Below are 19,753 nucleotides of genomic sequence, written 5' to 3'. Positions count from 1 at the left end.
AGTGTCGTCTGAGATGGGATGCAGCCCCTGTTCTTGCTGGTATCCCCTGCCTCAGCCCCCTAGCCCAGTGCTGAGGCATCAGCTAAGCCTGAGCTTCCAAGAAGTCAGGTCACCAAGGGAAGAAGCCTTCTGAGACCCACCTTACCCAGGTTCCCAAGGCCCTGCCATCCCCTGGGGAATCAACCAAGGAGCTCTTGTTCTCAAAGAACCCAAGGCCCCGTGGACAAACAATGGTCTAAGGTAGAGGTCTGCAAACTACAGCCTATGGGCCACATCTGGCCACAGCCTGATTTGTAAATAAAGTTTTATTGGAACACAGCCACACCTATTCCTTTGTGCATTGCCTTGTGCTCTGTGACTGCAGGCAAGAGTAGCTGCCACATAGATCCCCTGGCCCATAAAGCTTAAAATAGTTGCCATCTGCCTTTACAGGCAGCTAGCTGACTCCTAATCTAGGGCAAAGGCAGGCACCTAAAAAGGGCCAGAAAGGAGACCAGAACAAAGGACAAGGCATACAGGAGTAGCGGGGCCTGTGGTGACTGGGGAGCAGGCGCCCCCTGCCATGGGAATGTTGCCAGGTCCATTTTTCTAGGGAAAGCAGAAATCTGGATTTGTATGTGGAATCTCACTGTGGGGGAGGGGAAATCTCATTTTAAAAATGTAGTCAGGCCAGGCACAGTGGCTCACGCCTGTAATCTCAGCACTTTGGAAGGCCAAGAGAGGAGGATCACTTGAGCCCATGAGTTGGAGACCAGCCTGGGCAACATAGCGACACCCCATCTCTACTAAAAATATTAAAAAGTAGCAGGGTGGCGGGTGTCTTGGCTCACACTATAATCCCAGCACTTTGGGAGGCTGAGGCAGGCGGATCCCAAGGTCTATAGATCGAGACCATCCTGGCCAATATGGTGAAACCCCATCTCTACCAAAAACACAAAAATTAGCTGGGTGTGGTGGCTGGCACCTGTGGTCCCAGATACTCGGGAGGCTGAGGCAAGAGAATCACTTGAACCCAGAAGGCGGAGGTTGCAGTGAGCCGAGATTGCGCCACTGCACTCCAGCCTGGGCGACAGAGCGAGACTGTCTCCAAAAAAAAAAAAAGGAGCAGTAGTGCATGATGGTGCATGCTCGTGGTCCCAGCAACTCTGGAGGCTGAGGTGGGAGGCTCCCTTGAGCCTTGTAGGCAGAGGCTGCAGTGAGCTATGATCATGCCACTGCAGTCCAGCCTAGGCAACAGAGACCCTGTCTCCAAAAAAAAAAAAAAAAAAGGAAAAAAATTTAAAATTCTTAGAGGAGGGATAAACAAGGCATGCCTGTGTGCACTGCTTGACATCTGGCCTTGGGATTTGTAGGGCCCTGCTTAGGGGCAGCTGAGGCCCATATATGGGAGGCAGAGCAGAGCACTGAGCCAAGCCTGGTGGCCTCTCCACCTCACATCAAATGCAGAGTCTCACCCAAGTGGAGTCCAGTGGCTCTGGCCCTGCCTCAGGGTTCGCCCCCAGGGGTGAACCTGCCAGGGCCTCCTTACCTCCCTCCCACAACATCCAGAACCTCCAGGAAAAAGGTGGGGGGAGGTGGGACTCCTCCAAAGGGTCCAAGGGTCTTGGTCCCACTCCCCAAGTACCCGCCGCAAGACTGCAGGAAGGTGGGCTGCAAGATGGGAGGTCAGGGAACCCCGAAGCATGGACAGGAACGTCCTTGTTCCCTTGGACGGCCTGGGGCGCCCTCTGGCGGCGACTCTGCTCACAGCCTGACTCAGGACGCCCCCCCAGAGCTCCCAGGGGCAAGAAGAGCATGAGGCAGATGCAGTGGGTCTCTGAGAACTTAAATGACCCCCACCACGCAGCGGGTGGGCAAGGAGGGGGCTCACAGCAGAAGCAGAGTGGCCCTGGGAAAGGGGCGCCACAGGGCGCTGAGGGTTCAGGCCACCCCAGCCTGGGCCTGGTAAGTAGCAGGTCAGCATAAAATCCAACCTCCAGAGGCACATCCAAACCCCACCCACAGGGGTTCAAATGACGAGAGTGGGAACAGAGGGGCTCCCTGAGGCTTCAGACCCAACCCCAGGAAGACTGGCCCGGGTTCCAGGGACGATGGGGGACCCAGCATTAAATACGTTATAAATAGGCGAACACTGTGCAGACAGGCGGGGCTCACATTCCTCTCGTCCTTTGGGGGATCAGGGCCTGGGCTCTCTCCCAGAGATGCCACAGGCCTGAGGTGGCTGCTGGGGAGGAGCCCAGGAGCGCCCCACAGTCTAAAGTCCAGCCCGAGGGCACAGGAGCCGAGAGCTCAGGGCTGCTTTGTCTTGCCTCTGTTCTTCTGGAGCTTGGCATGCACGACTTTGAGCGTGGTCAGGAAGTTGCCGAGGAAGAGGATGAGGAAGGTGAGCGCCAGCACGAACACCTGGGGGAGTCCAGAGAGGAGGGCGAGGCTAGGGCATCTGCCCTGCTGAACCCCTGCCCCCAGCACCCCAGAACCTCCAGCACAGTTACCCCCAAACTCCCAAACTGCAGGGGTTTGCTAGCAAAGGCAGAGATTCAGGCAACCTGGGGAAGGGGCGAGGCTCAGGCTTGGGCAGGGCCTAGAAAGGGCTCTACAGTATAGCGTGAACCTCCTTGGGATCCAAACACCTGGGGGAGGCTCCAGCCCCAGCCCTTCCAGGAACCTCCCTCCCAAGCACGCCACACACATACACACACCCACCACCACACGTGCCATCCCAGCCCTCCCCAGGAACCTGCACCCCAGGACACTACACACACGCACACACACACCCCATCCCTGCCACCCCAACCCTCCCAGGAGCCTCTCCACAGCCTGCCCCCACCCTCCTCACCCCCCATACCTGCCATTCTCTGCATTCCTCGTGGGTGGAGAGCTCAAACAGCGTGACGGCATTGTAGAGCTGCCAGAACTAGAGAGAGGAGGGCAGGTGCTGCTCACCCACCAGGCTCCCAGGTCAGGCCAGCCCCCGCCACAACTGTGGGTATCAGCTACCCCCAACACTAACAGACACCCCCCAAAATGAAATGCAGGCAGCCAAGGCCAGGGCAGTGCTGGGCCAGTTCTGACTCCTGCCTCAGCATCGCCGGGCCAAGAGGACGCTGTGGGGCCCAGCATGGGGATGGCTGGAGAAGGAGGGTGAGGCCTGAAAACCTTCTTTTCCCAGGGGCCAGCCCAGACAGGAGACGCCCACAAACTCCATGGGGACTCACATGGCCACAGAAGAGAAAGGGCAGGAGGAAGGTCAGGCCCCGCCACATCCAGGACTGGAACCCTTCTGTGGAGAGAAGGGAAGAAAAAGGACCCATTGAGGGGCTTCGCTGCCCCCACAGCCCCACCAGGCACCCACCCTCAGCCATGCCAGTCACCCTAAGATGAACCAGGCACAGTCACACATGGGGGACAGCCCTTGCCTGTCATAGCTAGTTGGGCATTCACTGTGACAACAGCAGCCCTGTCACCCAGCCTGACTGCTCTCACTCCTCAAGCCACCAAGAGCCAGGTGGCCCTGACAACACTCACAAACTCCAGGCGCTATGCGGTTACTAATTCCTTTCATCTGCAAGGGTTTCACATTTTATAATGATGTTTCACATGCATGATTTCCATTGAGTCTTGACACAGGAGGACCTACTTAGCAGAGTAATCTGATGGCAATGACTATCTCAAAAGATAGTCGGGCCAGGCGCGTTGGCTTCCACCTGGAATCCCAGCACTTTGGGAGGCTGAGGTGGGGAGATCACTTGATTCCAGGAGTTCGAGACCAGCCTGGCCAACATGGTGAAACCCCATTGCTACTAAAAATACAAAAATTAGCCAGGCGTGGTGGCCAGTGCCTGTAATCTCAGCTACTCGGGAGGCTGAGGCAGGAGAATCATTTGAACCCAGGAGGCGGAGGTTGCAGTGGGCTGAGATCATGCTACTGCACTGCAGCCTGGGCCACAGACTCTGTCTCAAAAAATAAAAAATAAAAAAAGCATAGTTGTATTAAAAACTTTGCCCTGAAATTCTTGATGAGAGGGTCTCCTCACTTTTCTGACCGCCACCCCTATGGCTTAAGAGTGAAGCATATGTCCCTGTGTATATATGTGTTTCTACACTTATACGTACTGGTATGCAGACACGTTAAACACAGTATGTACAACCAGCACAAGGCTAATTGTGTATGTATTCTAAAACACACACAAAAAGTAGACATTTCCAGAGGCTGAGACAGAGGCCTGGCCTCAGGGCCTGGCCCGCAGCTGGCCCAGCACTCGGCAGCTGAAACAGAATCCAGGACGAATTCCGGAAGGCGCCTTGGATAAAGGCAGCAGCCTGGCTCTGCTGCATGGGAGGTGCCTGCAGGGTCCAGCACCTGCGCCCCCTCCAACCCAGGCCCAGCTACTCACCCACCGTGAGATCCAGGTGGTTCCTCTCCCCCAGGGCCCGCAGCCGGTAGAGGCAGCCCCTCTGGTAATAATATTGCAGGAACTGGACGCAGCCTGCAGGGGGAGCACAGTGCCCGGGCTCAGGGCCTAGTGTCCCTGGAAGACAGGGCAACACCTCTTCTCTGCCCAAAGGGTAGGCTGGTGGGTCTTTACTGGGCAGAGGGCAGACAGGGTGCCCGGTTACAACTTTCTCCCATGCCCAACACACCACACACCCACAGACACACGCACGCATCCACACATAGAAACACACACACACTCCCACAGACACAGATACATACACACGGATACACACCCACAGACACACCCACACTCCCACACACCCAGACACGCACTGAAACACACATACATACACGGACACACGTACCACACACACACCCACACATACATACCCATACACCCACTCATATGCCGACAGATGAACACACCCACACACCCACAGACACATCCACACCCACAGAGACACACACACACACACACACACACCCCCACCCTTTGGTCTGAACCTGCTTTATCCCTAATCCAGAACACAAAGCTCAGGTAGGCGAAGACCCATCTGAGCCCCAACTAGATTAGAAACTTCTGGAATTTTCCACGCAGTAGACACTCTATAATAGATGCTTGCTGGAGTGCAAGCTATTCGAGTGCTGTGTTGGGAGCTGTGTGCAACGCTAAGGCACAAGAGATAGTTCCATGCAACAGGATACTTCGTTGTTGCTAAATTTAACAGGAACGAATGGGTTGGTGAAAAGTAAAACCCTCTCCCTGTCCCCAGCCATCCAAGCTCCCCTCCCCAGGGGCAACCCTTGGGACTAGTTCATTGGATACAAATCCAGAGCGATTTTCAGAGGAGAAAAATAATGTAGATTTCCATTTGGAGAACTTATCTAGGACTGGGAAAGGCTGGTGCCCGCAATGCTACTCAGTTCTCAAAAATCACAGTTGGCAGGGTTCCAGCCCAAGAAGTGGTGGGGACTGGGAGGTGGCTGGAGCTGACCTGGGGCAGGGACAGCTCTCTCTCTGGATTTCTGGGACCCTCTCCCCAAGTCTGGTCTCTGCCGCACAGGCAAGCACTGATGTGAACTGGGGGCCTCCCTTGGTCAAAGTCTCGGAAAACTGTGTCCCCTCCCCCAAATCCAGGCAAGAGTCACTCACTCTGAAAAATGGAAAATGCTAAAAACTGGTTGCGAAACTTCTGATAAATGAGTCCATTAGGCCTGAAGAGAAGGTAGGAAAGAACACAGGTGCAGCCGCTGTGAAATTGGACATTCCTCCCCACCCGACTCCATTCCCGTCAGGAGAGGGGAAAGGTGGATACCAAGTCAAACTGAGGCCTGACTCCTGCCCTCCTATCCCAGGGGCTGGGCGAGGTCATGCCCATCTTCCTCTCTAGGACCCCAGGAGTCACACAGCCGTGCAGAGGTGCTGACCCCCGTGACCCCGCTGTCCTCCGAGGTCTCCTTCAGTGCCCAGCCTCGCTCGCTCCCTCAAGCCTTGCAGCCCCCGCTACCTCTGCTCTCAGGGGAACCTGAAAACATTCCCTGAAAAACCCCCTCACGGGCTGGGTGGGCCACACAGCGTCTGGCCCAGCTGCAGGCTCATGCTTTCTTTCCCAAGTTGGTGGTGGAGGCCCCCCACTGCCATCTGGATCAGCCCCCTCCCCATTCCCAGGCCCCAGGCTCTACTCCCAGGAGGCTGGAGGCGCCCAGCGAGGGGCTACTCACCAGGTCAGCATCACTCCGGACAGGAACGTGGAGACGTAGTGGTGAGACACCCACCAGCCTTTAATTCTCGGGAGAGGGAGAGAACGGAAGGCGCTCAGGCGGGGACAGGGACTCGGGCGTGTGTTGCTGAGGCCCGGCCTAGGCAGCAGGGGCTCTCTGCACTCAGAGACGGCTTCTTGGAGTAAGAAACGGACCCGAGCCATGACCTTGCCCTTCTCGCTGTCCCACAGGGCCGCACCATCCCACACACACCAGCTTCAGATTAGCCCGGACTCCTACCTGGGCTTCCGGTGACCCTTAGAACACACCCCTGCACTCATCCGCCTTCAAGCCTCACTCCTGTCCTCCCCACCAGGTCCTCTCCCCAGCACGCGGATGCTCCAGGCACGTGGGTTCTCCTAGAGCCCGCCAAGCCTGCCTGCCGCCCCCTCAGGGCCTGCCACAGACTGAACAGTGGCCCCAATTCCTGTGCTGAAGCTGAGCCACTCAGCACCTTAATGTCCGCGACCGTATTTGAAGACAGGGCCTTTAAAGAGGGGACTGAGGTAAAACAAGGCCAAGCAGGTGGGCCCGAGTCCAGGGTGACTGTGTGTCTTCAAGAAGGGGGAAAGACGCCAGGGCTGTTCGTGCACAGAGAAAAGGCCACATGAGGACACATGGGAAGGCGCCATCTGCAAGCCACAGAGAGTGGTCTCCGGAGAAACCGGAGTCCCTCCTAGGCTTCCAGCTGCCGAACTGCGAGGAGATACACTCTGTGGTTTAGGACGCCCGGCGGGTGGTATTTCCTACAGCTACACCCAGCGGGCTCGCTCAGGGCCTTCGGACTTGCTGCCCTCTCTGTTCCAAGACCTCAGTCTGCCTGGCTCCCGGTCCAAGTTCAAGCTTCAGACCAGCTGTCATCTTGCAAAGGCCCCCTGACTGCCTTACCTGAACCAGCCCGATGGCCCAGCTCGGATCACACTGCCCCGCGTCATCTCCATGGCACGGACCACCGTCAGCAATTATGAACCTTTCTTCCCGGTATCAGTCCCCTTTCCCGCCCATGTGTCACCTCCAGATTGGTGAACAACAGTGATAAGACCGCTGCTCAATCAATCTATGACCCTGGGTTCCAAGCAGCTGCTCAATAAATGTGCTGAATAAGCACACACGTACACACACACACACACACACACACACACACACACACTCTCTCTCTCTCTCTCTCTCTCTCTCTCTCTCTCTCTCTTTTTCTAGACGGGGTCTTGCTCTGTCACCCTCTCTGGAGTGCCACTACAATCAGGGCTCACTGTAGCCCTGACCTCCCAGGTCAAGCAATCCTCCCACCTCACCCTCCTGAGTAGCTGGGATCACAGGTGTGCGCCACCACACCCAGCTATTTTTTTTTTTTTTAGAGACAGGGTCTTGCTATGTTGCCCTGACTGGTCTCAAACTCCTGGGCTGAAACAAGCCTCTCACCTTGGCCTTCCACAGTGCTGGGATTATAGTCATGAACACCATGCCTGGCCACACACTCTCATACAGGACTGGAGCTGCGATATTGCCCTGTACAGAAGCAGAGGCTGGTATGGATGCCATATGCGGCAGCTCACACCATCTGGGGCAGCTTCTCCCCAGAAGCCACACACCCAGGCCCATCTCCTGCCATCTCAGTGACAGGAGGCCCTCGCCCAGCCCTGGACTTCACCTGTCCAGTCCAGAGGCTGTGGGGACCCTGTTTCCAGAACTTAGTGCTCCCCCAGCTGGGGGCTGTTGATCCACAGTCAGTAGAGCCTGGTTGTCACCCCCATCCCCAACGTCAGGGGCAGCCTAGGAAGAAAGGAGTTGGACCCTCAACCCTGTGCCCTTCAACGTCCCAGAGTGTGTCTCAGGCCTTGGCTGGCCTCCTGGGCTCCTCTTGTCCAAACACGTGGCAGCAACTTGCCAAATGCACCCAGGAGCGGCCAGCCCCCTCCTCCCCAGGACTGAGTAGTGGAGGCTGGGGATGCCCGTGGGAACAGTTGTTAACCTTCATCCCTCCAGAACTCTCTTGGGGCTGGGCAGGGAAATGGGTCCACTCACTAACGGGGGAACCCTGAGGATCTGCTCAGGGGTGAGTTGGTTCGCAGAGGGAGATACTGGATTAGGCTTTCTTTCTTTCTTTTTTTTTTTTTGTTTTTGAGACAGAGTCTCACTCTGTCGCCCAGGCTAGAGTGCAGTGGCGTGATCTTGGCTCACTGCAACCTCCGCCTTCTGGGTTCAAGTAATTCTCCTACCTCAGCCTTCCGAGTAGCTGGGACTACAGGCGTCTGCCATCACACCCAGCTAATTTTTGCATTTTTAGTAGAGACGAGGTTTTACCCTGTTGGCCAGGCTGGTCTCAAACTCCTGACCTCAGGTAATCTATCTGCCTCAGCCTCCCAAAGTGCTAGGATTACAGGCATGAGCCACCATGCCTGGCCTTAGGCTTTTTTTTTTTTGGCTAAACCAAGAGGGCTTTCTTTTTAACTAAAATCATCCTGGAACCTGCTTGACACCTAGGTCAGTACCTACAGATATGTCACAGCTTTTTTTTTGAGACGAGTTTTGCTCTTGTTGCCCAGGCTGGAATACAGTGGTGCGATCTCAGCTCACTGCAACCTCTGCCACCTGGGTTCAAGCAATTCCCCTGCCTCAGCCTCCTGAGTAGCTGGGACTACAGGCGCCCACCATCATGGCCAGCAAATTTTTTGTATTTCAGTAGAGATGGCGTTTCACCATGTTGGCCAGGATGGTCTCGATCTCCTGACCTTGTGATCTGCCCACTTCGGCTTCCTAAAATGCTGGGATTACAGGCATGAGCCACTGCGTCCGGCCTGGTCACAGTTTCTCAAATGGTAAATGACATTCCAAGGTGTGGTTCTGCCACGGTCTACTTGGCTGTTTCTCTTGTTTTTTTTCTTTTTGTAGACACAGGGTCTTGCTAGACCAAACTGGTCTCAAACTCCTGACCTCAAGCGATCCTCTTGCCTCAGCCTCCCAAAGTGCTGGGATTACAGGCATAAGCCACCATGCCCGGCCTCTGGCTGTTTCTCAACTCTCCCTGTTGCTCTCAATGCTGTCATGATGTCCTTGTGGAAGTCCCCTAAATGCAATGACACAGTTTCTTCTCAGTGGCTACCGGAGACAGGATGGCTGGGTCAAAAAGTGTGTCCTATCCCTTGTCCAATTACCCTCCAAGCAGCCATCCCAATTTACACTTCCATCCACAGCGGAAGAGAGGATCTGGGTCCCAGAACCCACACCAACAGTGGATGCCATATTTTAAAACTGTTACCAAACTGGCCAGGTGCAGTGGCTCACACCTGTAATTCTAGCACTCTGGGAGGCTGAGGCAGGAAGACTGCTTGAGCCCCGGAGTTCAAGACCAGCATGGGCAACATGGCGAAACCTCATCTCTACCAAAAAAAAAAAAAAAAAAAAAAGTAAAAATTCGCTGGGTGTGGGGCTGTGTGCCTATAGTCCCAGCTACTCAGGAGGCTGAGTCAGAAGAACTGCTTGAGCCTGGAAGGCCGAGGTTGCACTCCAGCTTGGGCTACAGAGAGAGACCCTGTCTCAATCAACAAGTAAATTAAATAAAATAAAAATTGTTAGGAAACTTATTAGGTGAAAACTGGCAAGTCACTGAGGTTTCAATTTATATTTTCCTTGTAAGGGGGTTGGAACCATCTTAAAACCTTCCAACCAGAACACACACATCTTAAGAACACAGACTGCATCTTAGCCTCGCTTCTTCCCTTGAGAGCCCATGCAATAGTTCTGGGCATAAACTGGCTTTTCAAGCAACAGCCTGTGTTCCCCAGGAGCCACGGGGAAGGGCAAGGCTTCATGCAGCCCTGTACTCCTACATTCACAGCACCAGGCAAACAGTGGGCACTCAATAAATGCTGACACAAATGACATCTGGGAGGTGTGGCTGTGAAGGCAGCAGTTACTCTGGATGCCACCAGCACAGAGGTGACAGGAGACTGCTGCAGGTGCCACGTGAGGTCATGGGAACAGGGTAAGATGTCCATCTACTTCTTTGTCCCCAGAAAACCCTCACCCCCACCCATGTATCCTAGTCTCGCCTGTCAGAGTCTAAGAAGACCTCTGGCTCCAAATTTCTGACAGCAAAGGCAGTTGCCAGGTCCCCCGACTTCCAGCCTCAAGAGCAACCAGGAGGTCTCTCTGCAACCTTCCAGAGCTCTGCCGAGCCACGTGTCTGCCCTCAGCACTTGGCAAGCACCACACTCCTTTGTCCTGCTCCTGAAGATCCCTAGAGAAACGCCCTCTGCCCGTCTAGGAGGGGCCTGAGGCAGACGCAGACTCCAGGCAGCAAGCCTGACTGAGCAGCAGCTTTTCATTTCACAGCTCGCCGTTCCCAGAGCCCAGCTCTGACAGATGCCACCAATAAACACCGCTCGTTGACATCGGGTGAGGCTAGAAATCGCTGCTTCCCCGGCCTGGCATTCACGAGCCCCGGCATCCATCTGCACATCCCAGGGCTCTGGGCTGGGTCTGTGCATGTGTGTTTACATAGCCGTTTGATTGTGATGTAATTTAGATGCCATACAATTCACGCATTCAAAGGGTCCAACTGTGTAGTTTTCCGTATATTCACAGAATTGTGCAACTGTCACCACAAACTATTTTGAAACCTTTTTATCACCGCAGAAAAACCTACACCCATTTGCAGTCGCTCTCTGGGTCCATTTCACCACAGAAGTTAAAGTTTGCAGGGACTCACGGGCTTTTTTGATGAGCTCCAAGAGGAGTAGGTGCATCCATGGCCAGACATAGGGACAGCGTGTCCCCGTATCTGGAAACTGCAAAAGGTAGAAAAGTAGACTTCTCCCTTCAGGACACATTAGCATGGCTGTGAGTGTGCAGAAGACATGTGCACCAGCCACTATGAACCCCAGGCTGTTCTTGGCTCTGTGCCTTGGGCCACCTAGACGGCTGGGGAATGGCTTCTACACCGAGGACCACTCCTGCAGCTGTCACCCTTATATGTTTGTGTCTGTCTGAGGACAGGCCCCTAAAAAGCCCATTAGAAGCAGGCACCCTAGGCTGGGGCTCCCTAGAAAGGCCAACACGATCCCTGTCTATTCGTTCTGGTCCAGAACTAACTGTTAACAGACGTTGACTTTTTTGCGCAGTTACCAATCACAGCCCATCCTGGTTAGGTGGCCTCTGCTTTGCTCCTGTGGACAACCACCTCACCCCCACACTCAGTCTGGGTGGCTGGGATAAAGCTCAGGCTTATTACCAAGCATATGACCCCCAGCCAACCAAACAGGGCTCTCTGCATTCCTCTGGCAACAGTGACTGGCTCTCGGAGATCAGTAGGTCACCCAAGCCTGGCCAATCAAACGTCTGTGTCAAGATTCCAGCTGGGGTGGAGGGAGGTTCTATCCACCCAGCGGTTGCTATTAATGGGAGGCCTACCTGGGGGCCACTGGGAGCCATCACAGGGGAAAACGGAATAAGGAGCTGGAACCGGGCTGTGAACGCTGCCTGAGCCCTCCTGACCTTCTTGAACCTCCCAGTTACATGCACCCATAAGACCCCTTCAGGTTTAGTCCCTGTGGGACAGGTTTCCAGCATTTTCAAGTTTCCAGGAGAAGCTGACTTGCTTATTACGCTGAGCTGAAGAGTGGCATCTCACTTAGCAGGCACCAGACATAAACCAAGGGTGGCCTCATCTCCCCATCAGGAAGTCCCCACCCCCACCTGCTTCCCTGACCACACCTCCTGTCCCAATTCAAATCTCAGGTATAACCAGAACTGGACAGAAGCATCACCATCAGACCAAAACAGGACAGCAGGCCCCCAGGAAGCCCGCAGGGTTCAGCAACACTGTCTCTAGAACGCCGTTATGGCCCTGGGACCCTTCCTCATCGCAGAACTTGGGTTTGATTCACTTCAACGAAGACCGTGGGGTGTTGACTGTGCACCAGCCCTGAGCGGATGCTTCGGGGATGAGAAACTAGAGTCCATCCCAGTCTCACCTCCCACCGCCTCCACACGGCTCTCCTGCAGGGGCTTCTGAGCTACTCCCTGGCAGGGGACCAAGCAGGAGAAGCCTCAAAGGCATCTCCCTCACCTGCCTCCAGGATCAATCAGCTCTGAGAAGCAGCTGGGGGAGGGCGGAGGCTAAATCTCCAACAGATGTGGAGGATGAGTCACAAGTCTGAGTCACTCAGATTCAGCCCACCTGCCTTGTCCCCTCCCCCACAAGCTGGTCCCAGCTCCCGGAGTCATTTTATTAGGTTGGTACAAAGATGACTGTGAAACACAAAAACTTTTGCACCAAGCTAAATAGAAGATAACGTATCTATTTGCATCTGTTTGGGCCCAGAGGCCCCATTCCAGACGACAGACTCCTCAAGCCCATTCAAACGCCTGCCCCAGGCCAGCAAGGGGAGACAGACCTGGAGGAATGGTTCCATTGCAACCTCAAATTCCTTGAACCCTATCTGCTATGAAAAGGACTTTAGTAAACAAAATTCTGGGCTGGGCGCGGAGGCTTATGCCTGTAATTCTAGCACTTTGGAAGGCTGAGGTGGTGGATCACCTGAGGTCAGGAGTTTGAATCAGCCTGGCCAAGATGGTGAAACCCCGTCTCTACTAAAAATACAAAAATTAGCCAAGTGTGGTGGTGGGCACCTGTAATCCCAGCTACTCAGGGGGCTGGGGCCGGAGAATCACTTGAACCCAGGAGGAAGAGGTTGCAGTGAGCCAAGATCTCACCACTGCACTCCAGCCTGGCGACAGTGCAAGACTCTGTCTCGAAAAAAAAAAGAAAAGGAAAAACACTTCTGTGAGTGCTCCCAGAAGGCACAGAGTGTGAGTTATCTTGGAGTCCTTCGTTCAGTGTCTGGTACTTAGGAAATGCTCAATAAATGTGTGATGAATGGCAGATGGGGGTAGAGCAGACCCACGCACGAAGCTTTGCATTGCAAGCTCAGAGACAAACATCCCTGCTCTTCCATCAGAGCGTAAACTCCAGGATTTCCGAACGGCTCCTGCAAATTGTTAGGCAGGGGAGGCTGGCTTTGCACTCCGTTTTTGCCCCTTTAGTGGCCCTCTGTTTTGCTGGAGGGACCTCTGCTCACTGCTGCTCCCATCTCCCCGGTCACTCCACCATCCACAGCATGCCATACTAGCGTAAAAAGCTGCCCAGAGTAACTCTTGCTAAAGTGTAATGATTGCTAGAGGCATCACATGCCCCTGAGCCTCTTCTTTTTGAGAGAGGGTCTCACTTGCCTAGGCTGGAGTGCAGTGGCCTCAACTTCCTGGGCTCATGTGATCCTCCCACCTCAGCCTCCAGAGTAGCAAGGACAACAGGTGTGCACCACCATGCCTGGCTAATTTTTTAATTTTTAAATTAAGACAGGGTCTTGCCATGTTGCCCAGGCTGGTCTCAAACTCCTGGGCTCAAGTGATTCTCCTGCCTCAGCCTCTCAATTAGCTGGGACTACAGGCACACACCAGCACCATGCCCAGCTATTTTTTGGGGGGGCGGGGGTAGAGATGAGGTCTCACTATGCTGCACATGCTGGTCTTGAACTCCTGGGCTCAAGTGATCCGCCCACCTCAGCTTCCCAAACTGCTGGGATTACAGGCGTGAGCCGCCGCACCCAGCCTACACACTGATGTTTTCTAAATGGCTATGTGCTACGAGGCTGCGTTCCGGAGACTCCCTGTTGACCTCAGGAGGCCAGGTAGGAGGGGGCTCTTGTCCTTACCTCCAGGCTCTATGTTCAGGGTAAAAGCCGGCACGGCAGGGACCTGCCACAAGAAACTAGCAGGCAAACAAGCAGGAAGGTGGCGTGTTAGGCGGTGGGGGCCGCAGCTCCTGGGCATTCTCCAGCAGGGAGGAAGCAGGAGCTTGTTACATTTTGTTTCAGGAAATAACAAAAACCAGAATGGCACATTGGCTGGCACGGCGACTCACACCTGTAATCCCAGCACTTTGGGAGGCCAAGGCAGGCGGATCACCTGAGGTCAGCAGTTTGAGACCAGCCTGGCCAACACGGTGAAACCCTGTCTCTTCTAAAAATACAAAAATTAGCTGGGTGTGGTGGTGGGCACCTGTAACCCAGCTACTTGGGAGGCTGAGGCAGAAGAACCGCTTGAACTGGGAGGCAGAGGTTGCAATGAGCTGAGATGGCGCCACTGCACGCCAGCCTGGGCCACGGAACAAGGCACCACCTCAAAAAAAAAAAAAAAAAAAAAAGAATAGCACAGAGGTGTCAATGGCCATCCCAAAAGGAATTAGGCTTTTGGAAAACAGGTCCTCCAGGTGGCAAGTCATGGGTTTTAACTGGTCTCAAGACTCAGCGTACAGGCAGGCAGGGCAGGAAGGAGACTGAGAGAAAACAGGGCTTCTCACACTCAGAGCCCTTCAGAGATGGAGGCCAAGGGAACCCCCCGTTTTGCTTAGACTCACTCAGCACCGCTGACACACCCCTTCCCCCATGGGACTCTGAAGCAGTCCAAAGAGGAGACACAACTTGTCCGGGGCACAGGGCTGCTCCTCGAGGGCCCTGGGACTGGAGCGCAGGAGCCCACACTCCCAGCCTGGCTTCCGTCCTCCCCAGTATCTGCTCTTTGGGGACAGGTTTGGCCTAAGACTCTCTTCACCTGTCTGCTCTCCCCTCCATCTCCCTGTGGAGGACCATCCACTCTTGTCACCAAAACCTGTCTATCCTCCTAGTGACAGTCTCCCAATTTTCTTCTAGGGAACCATTCCTCTACCGACACTCAGCTTCTCCACTCCCAGTGACCACTCTCAGGGTGGATGTGAGGCTCAAGCCTGGCCAATCACAGCACCGCATTCCCTGGCAACAGTGACTGGTTCGGGATAGGTACCTGATCCATTCTCTGCCTGGACCTAGCCAGTGGGACCCAGTGGGAGTCTTGGAAGAGAAGAATGTGCCCTGTTTGGTGGGAATGCTAGAAATAGTGACGTGAGCCTGGAGCTGCTGGGTGCCTCACATGTAGCCTGAGATAAAGACAACACAGAGGGCAGAAGTGAGAGATGGAGAGCACCTGGATCGAGCCTTACCTGAAGCCAGCACAATGGGTCCCTTCTTTTTATGAGAAAATATGTTTCTTATTGTGTTAAGCCAGTCTGAGTTAGGGCTGCTGTTGCTCATAAGCAAGAGACTGATCATAAACAAGAGCTGCTGCATCAGCAGCAGCAGTTTCTGGTATTCCCGGATCTGAACAGTCACAAAGCAACCCCCAAGGAGACGAGGAATGCAGCCTGAGGGTGTCAGTCCCCATCTAATGTCCCTCATGACATTTTCCTTTGACTGCCCTTGTGCTCTCCACAAAGCCAGGCCCCCAAGTACCTTGAGCCGTTGCTGATGAGAATGCTCTCTCGAATGGTCAGGGTGCAGTAATACCACACCAGCAGGAAGTTGAAGACTTCGTCAGTTACCCTGTGCAAGGAAACAGCCCGGCGGGGAGGGGTGCAGGTGTGAGAACTAGGCACGGCCATCCCCCCCTCACCCCACAGAGCAGCAAACCAGGCCAAGGGCTACCCACAGCAGGCACTGCCTCTCTCTGGAAGCCCTTGTGACCCAAGGAGGCAGGGGGAGCTTGGTCTCTTGCGTGCCTTCCCCCCGCCCCTGCAAATACCTCTGCACCCCCTCATCTTTCTCCTTGAGTCCCACCTATGCTTCAAGCTCCAGCTGAGTCTCCCCCTCCTTCCCTGACCACTCAGCCTAGGACAACCTGTCTTTTAAACTCTTCCTGTCTGATGTGAAATTTCTTGTGGGCTGTTAATGGAAAGACTTTAAGAATGGGAGACTTGGCCAGGCATGGTGGCTCCCGCCTGCAATCCCAGCACTTTGGGAGGCCAAGGCAGGCGGATCACGTGAGGCCAGGAGTTCGAGACCAGCTTAGCCAACATGGTGAAACCCCATCTCTACTAAAAATACAAAAAGTAGCCAGGTATGGTGGCGTACACCTGTAGTCTCAACTACTTGGGAGGTTGAGGCAGGAGAATCACTTGAACCCAGGAGGCAGAGGTTGCAGTGAGCTGAGATTGTGCCACTGCACTCCAGCCTGGGCAATAAGAGCAAGACTCTGTCTCAAAAAAAAAAAGAACAAGAGACTTGATGTTCTATTTTAGGTTGTCTGCAGTGTTAAGCTATAAATTCCCCCATCCCCTTAAACCGTCTGTAAACTTTGTTACATATACAAAAAAAACCCCTACGGGCCATATTGTCGTAACACTAACTGAAGAGCCCCTTTTCCTCCTCCTATGGTGACCACAGCGCGGGGCTGGGCTGATCTGGCCTTGAACGCGGCAGACCCAGGCTGTGGAGCCTGCTGTGCATGGTCAGCATGGAGGGCGGCAGACACGCTGTGTGGGGATTATCAGAGCCTCACTTGCCTCAGCCCCACAATCTGTGAAGTGGGAAGGCCAACCCACCAGGGGAGCACCCCTGTGGAAAGAACTCTGGGAGAGCCAGTGACAGTCGTCCCTCGGAGGCCTGCCACCATGGCCAGAAAGGCCTTGTCTTTGACTTTTTTTTTTTTTTTTGGTTTTTAGAGTCAGGGTCTCACTCTGTCGCCCAGGCTGGAGTGCAGCGACATGATCGTGGCTCACTGCAGCCCCAGTCTCCTGGGTTCAAGCGATCCTCTCGCCTCAGCCTCCTAAGTAGGTGGGAATACAGGTGCACACTGCCACATCAGGCTAATTTAAAAACTTTTTTGAGCCAGGTGCAATGGCTCATGCCTGTAATCCCAGCACTTTGGGAGACCGAGGCTGGTGGATTACGAGGTCAGGAGTTCAAGACCAGCCTGGCCAAGATGGTGAAAATACTGTCTCTACTAAAAATACAAAAATTAGCTGGGTGTGGTGGCACACACCTGTAATCCCAGCTACTCAGGAGGCTGGCGCAGGAGAATTGCTTGAACCCAGGGGGCAGAGGCTGCAGTGAGCTGAGAACACCCCACTGCACTCTAGCCCCGGGGAACAAGCAAAGCTTTCATCTCAAAAAAAAAAAGAAAAAAAAAGAAAAAAAAAAAAGACATCAAGATCATCCTGGCCAACATAATGAAACCCTGTATCTACTAAAAATACAAAAAAAAAAGTTAGCTGGGCGCTGTGGCGCACACCTGTAGTCCCAGCTAATCGGAGAATCGCTTGAACCCAGGAGGCAGGGGCTGCAGTGCGCTGAGATCGCACCACTGCACTCCAGCCTGGCAACAGACGGAAACTCTGTCTCAAAAAAGCAAAAGAAGGCTATGTGGAGACACACAGGGCAGGAGGCCGTGTGGTGAGAGTGGAACAGCTTTAAGCCGAGCAATACTAGGGCTTGCTGGCAATTCCCAGAAGCTGGAGGGGCAAGGAAGGGTCCCCCTCCCCCAACCCTGGAGAGCAGCACAGCCCTGCCATGGCCTGAACGCAGGCTTCTAGACTGTGGGAACATGTAAGTGTCGTTTTAAGCCTTAGGGTTAGGGTGTGTGTCGTTTTGGCCCTAGGAGACGAGCACAGAAGCTGGTGGGAGAAAAGGGGATGCCCAGGCCTTGGGGAACCCTGGGCCTCAGGACAGCACTGGTTTGCCCTGGGAGGGCCCTGGACGTCCCTGCGCAAGCGACTCTGGCTGCACATTGGCAACTTTTACCCCCTTTGAGGGGAGCACATGAGAAGTATTACAGATGTGTGCAGCCTTAGCCCTGGTAGAAACAGGCCAGGCACTGGGCAGCAGGCGAGCACGGGCCCAGGGCCTAAAAGGGCCTTTGTTTGGGCATTCAAGTGGCCAGACCAGCAGCTGGACACCCAGCCATGTGCCTGCCAGGCAATAAACGCTTGGCACGTGGGCCAAATCCCTAAGCCGTACTTGGCTGCTTCCCCTGGGGACAGAGAACCCAGGGCCAGAGAAAAGCACAAAACCCTCCAGGCACAGCAGCAGCGGCCCACAGCCTCACGGCACGGCCATGCCCACCTCGGACAGCACCAGCAGCCAGGGAGCCCCCGGCAGCACCTCCGCATGCCCATCCAGGCAGAGTCCACACACGGTGCCAGCTCCCTGAACCGTCACAGCCCTGTAAGGCAGGGACTGCCTGACCCTCATTCTACAGATGGAGAGACTGAGGCTCCCAGAGGGAACCTGCCCATAGTAACAGCCAGTTAGTCTCAAAGCCAGAATTTAAATCCAGGCAGGCTGGACTGTCTCTCCCCTCCCCTCCCCTCGCCCCTGCATCCCCTTCCTTCCCCTCTCCTTTCCTTTTCTTTTCCTTCCTCCCCTCCTCTTCCTCTTTCTTTTCTTTCTCTTTTTTGTAATTGATACAATTCACATACCATAAAATTTGCTCTTTAAAAGCATATAATTTAGTAATTTTTAGTAAATTCAGAGTTGTGCAATCATAACCATTCCTAATTTCAGAACATTCTTTTTTTTTTTTTGAGACAGGGTCTCTCTCTCTCTCTCTGTATCTAGTTGTTTAGGCTGGAGTGCAGTGGCACAATCTCAGCTCACTGCAAGCTCTGCCTCCCAGGTTCAAGTGATTCTCCCGCCTCAGCCTCCTGAGTAGCTGGGACTACAGGCAGCCACCACCACATAAAGCTAATTTTTATATTTTCAGTAGAGATGAGGTTTGATCATGTTGGCTAGGCTGGGAGAACATTTTTATTACTCCAGAAAGAAACCTGGTACCCAGTAGCATTGACTCCCTTATTCCTGCCTCCTGCAGCCCCTGGACACCACTCACCAACTCCCCTCCCTGTCTCTATGGGTTTGCCTGTTCTGGGCAGTTCACAGCGATGGAATCCTGGTATGTGTCCTTTGTGACTAGTTCTTTTATCAGCACTGTGTTTTCAAGGCTCATCCATGCTGCAGCCTGGGTTAGTGACAGTGACAGTGCTTCATTTCTCTCTCTTTGGTTCAGACCTGGTCTCTGTCTATCCCCAGTGCTAAAGTACACTGGTGTGATCATGGCTCACTGCAGCCTTGAACTCCTGGGCTCAAGCAATCCTCCCACCTCAGCCTCCCAAAGTGCTGGGATTACAGGCGTGAGCCACTGCGCCCAGCTGAAGCATTTTATTTTTCATCTTTGTAGAGATGGGGGTCTTGCTGTGTTGCCCAGGCTAGGCTCAAACTCCTGACCTAGAGTAGTCCTCCTGCCTCCCAAAGCACTGGGATTACAGGTGTGAGCTACCACGCCCAACTTTTCACTTCTCTTTCTGGCTGAATGATATGCCACCGTACTGACAGACAGCAATGAATTCCTTTTTTTTTTTTTTTCCAGACAGTCTCACTCTGACACCAGGCTGGAGTGCAGTGGCATGATCTTGGCTCACTGCAACCTCTGACTCCCTGGTTCAAGCAATTCTCCTGCCTCAGCCTTCCAAGTAGCTGGGAATACAGGCATGTGCCACCACACCCAGCTATTTTCTGTATTTTTAGTAAAGATAGGGTTTCACCATGTTGGCCAGGATGGTCTCAAGCTCCTGACCTCATGATCCGCCTGCCTCGGCCTGCAAAAGTGCTGGGATTGCAGGCATGAGCCACTGCACCTGGCCAATGAACTCCTTCCTAACTAGTACAGTACAAGGCCTTTCCAGGACAAGTT

At 54.1% G+C, this 19,753-nt stretch overlaps 1 protein-coding gene across 1 annotated transcript in view; it reads right to left on the bottom strand.

Moving 5' to 3' along the window:
* Positions 1 to 1,806: 1,806 nt before the first annotated feature.
* The window catches only part of TMEM120B (transmembrane protein 120B), a 51,341-nt gene continuing 33,394 nt past the window's right edge, over positions 1,807 to 19,753 (bottom strand). The window contains exons 6-12 of the mRNA XM_032242398.1: positions 15,520 to 15,609; positions 6,158 to 6,223; positions 5,589 to 5,650; positions 4,395 to 4,487; positions 3,216 to 3,280; positions 2,846 to 2,914; positions 1,807 to 2,403 (exon numbers count right to left, since the gene is read on the bottom strand). Coding sequence (XP_032098289.1) covers positions 2,290 to 2,403; positions 2,846 to 2,914; positions 3,216 to 3,280; positions 4,395 to 4,487; positions 5,589 to 5,650; positions 6,158 to 6,223; positions 15,520 to 15,609 — 559 coding nt within the window. The 3' untranslated portion in view covers positions 1,807 to 2,289. The remainder of the gene's footprint in view (positions 2,404 to 2,845; positions 2,915 to 3,215; positions 3,281 to 4,394; positions 4,488 to 5,588; positions 5,651 to 6,157; positions 6,224 to 15,519; positions 15,610 to 19,753) is intronic.

Source organism: Sapajus apella, unplaced genomic scaffold (genome assembly GCF_009761245.1).
Source record: "Sapajus apella isolate SASKATOON/1434 unplaced genomic scaffold, GSC_monkey_1.0 scaffold2, whole genome shotgun sequence".
Classification (NCBI taxonomy): Eukaryota; Metazoa; Chordata; class Mammalia; order Primates; family Cebidae; genus Sapajus; species Sapajus apella.
Note: the sequence above shows the minus strand (reverse complement) of the source record. Positions and strands in the feature narration are given on the sequence as shown.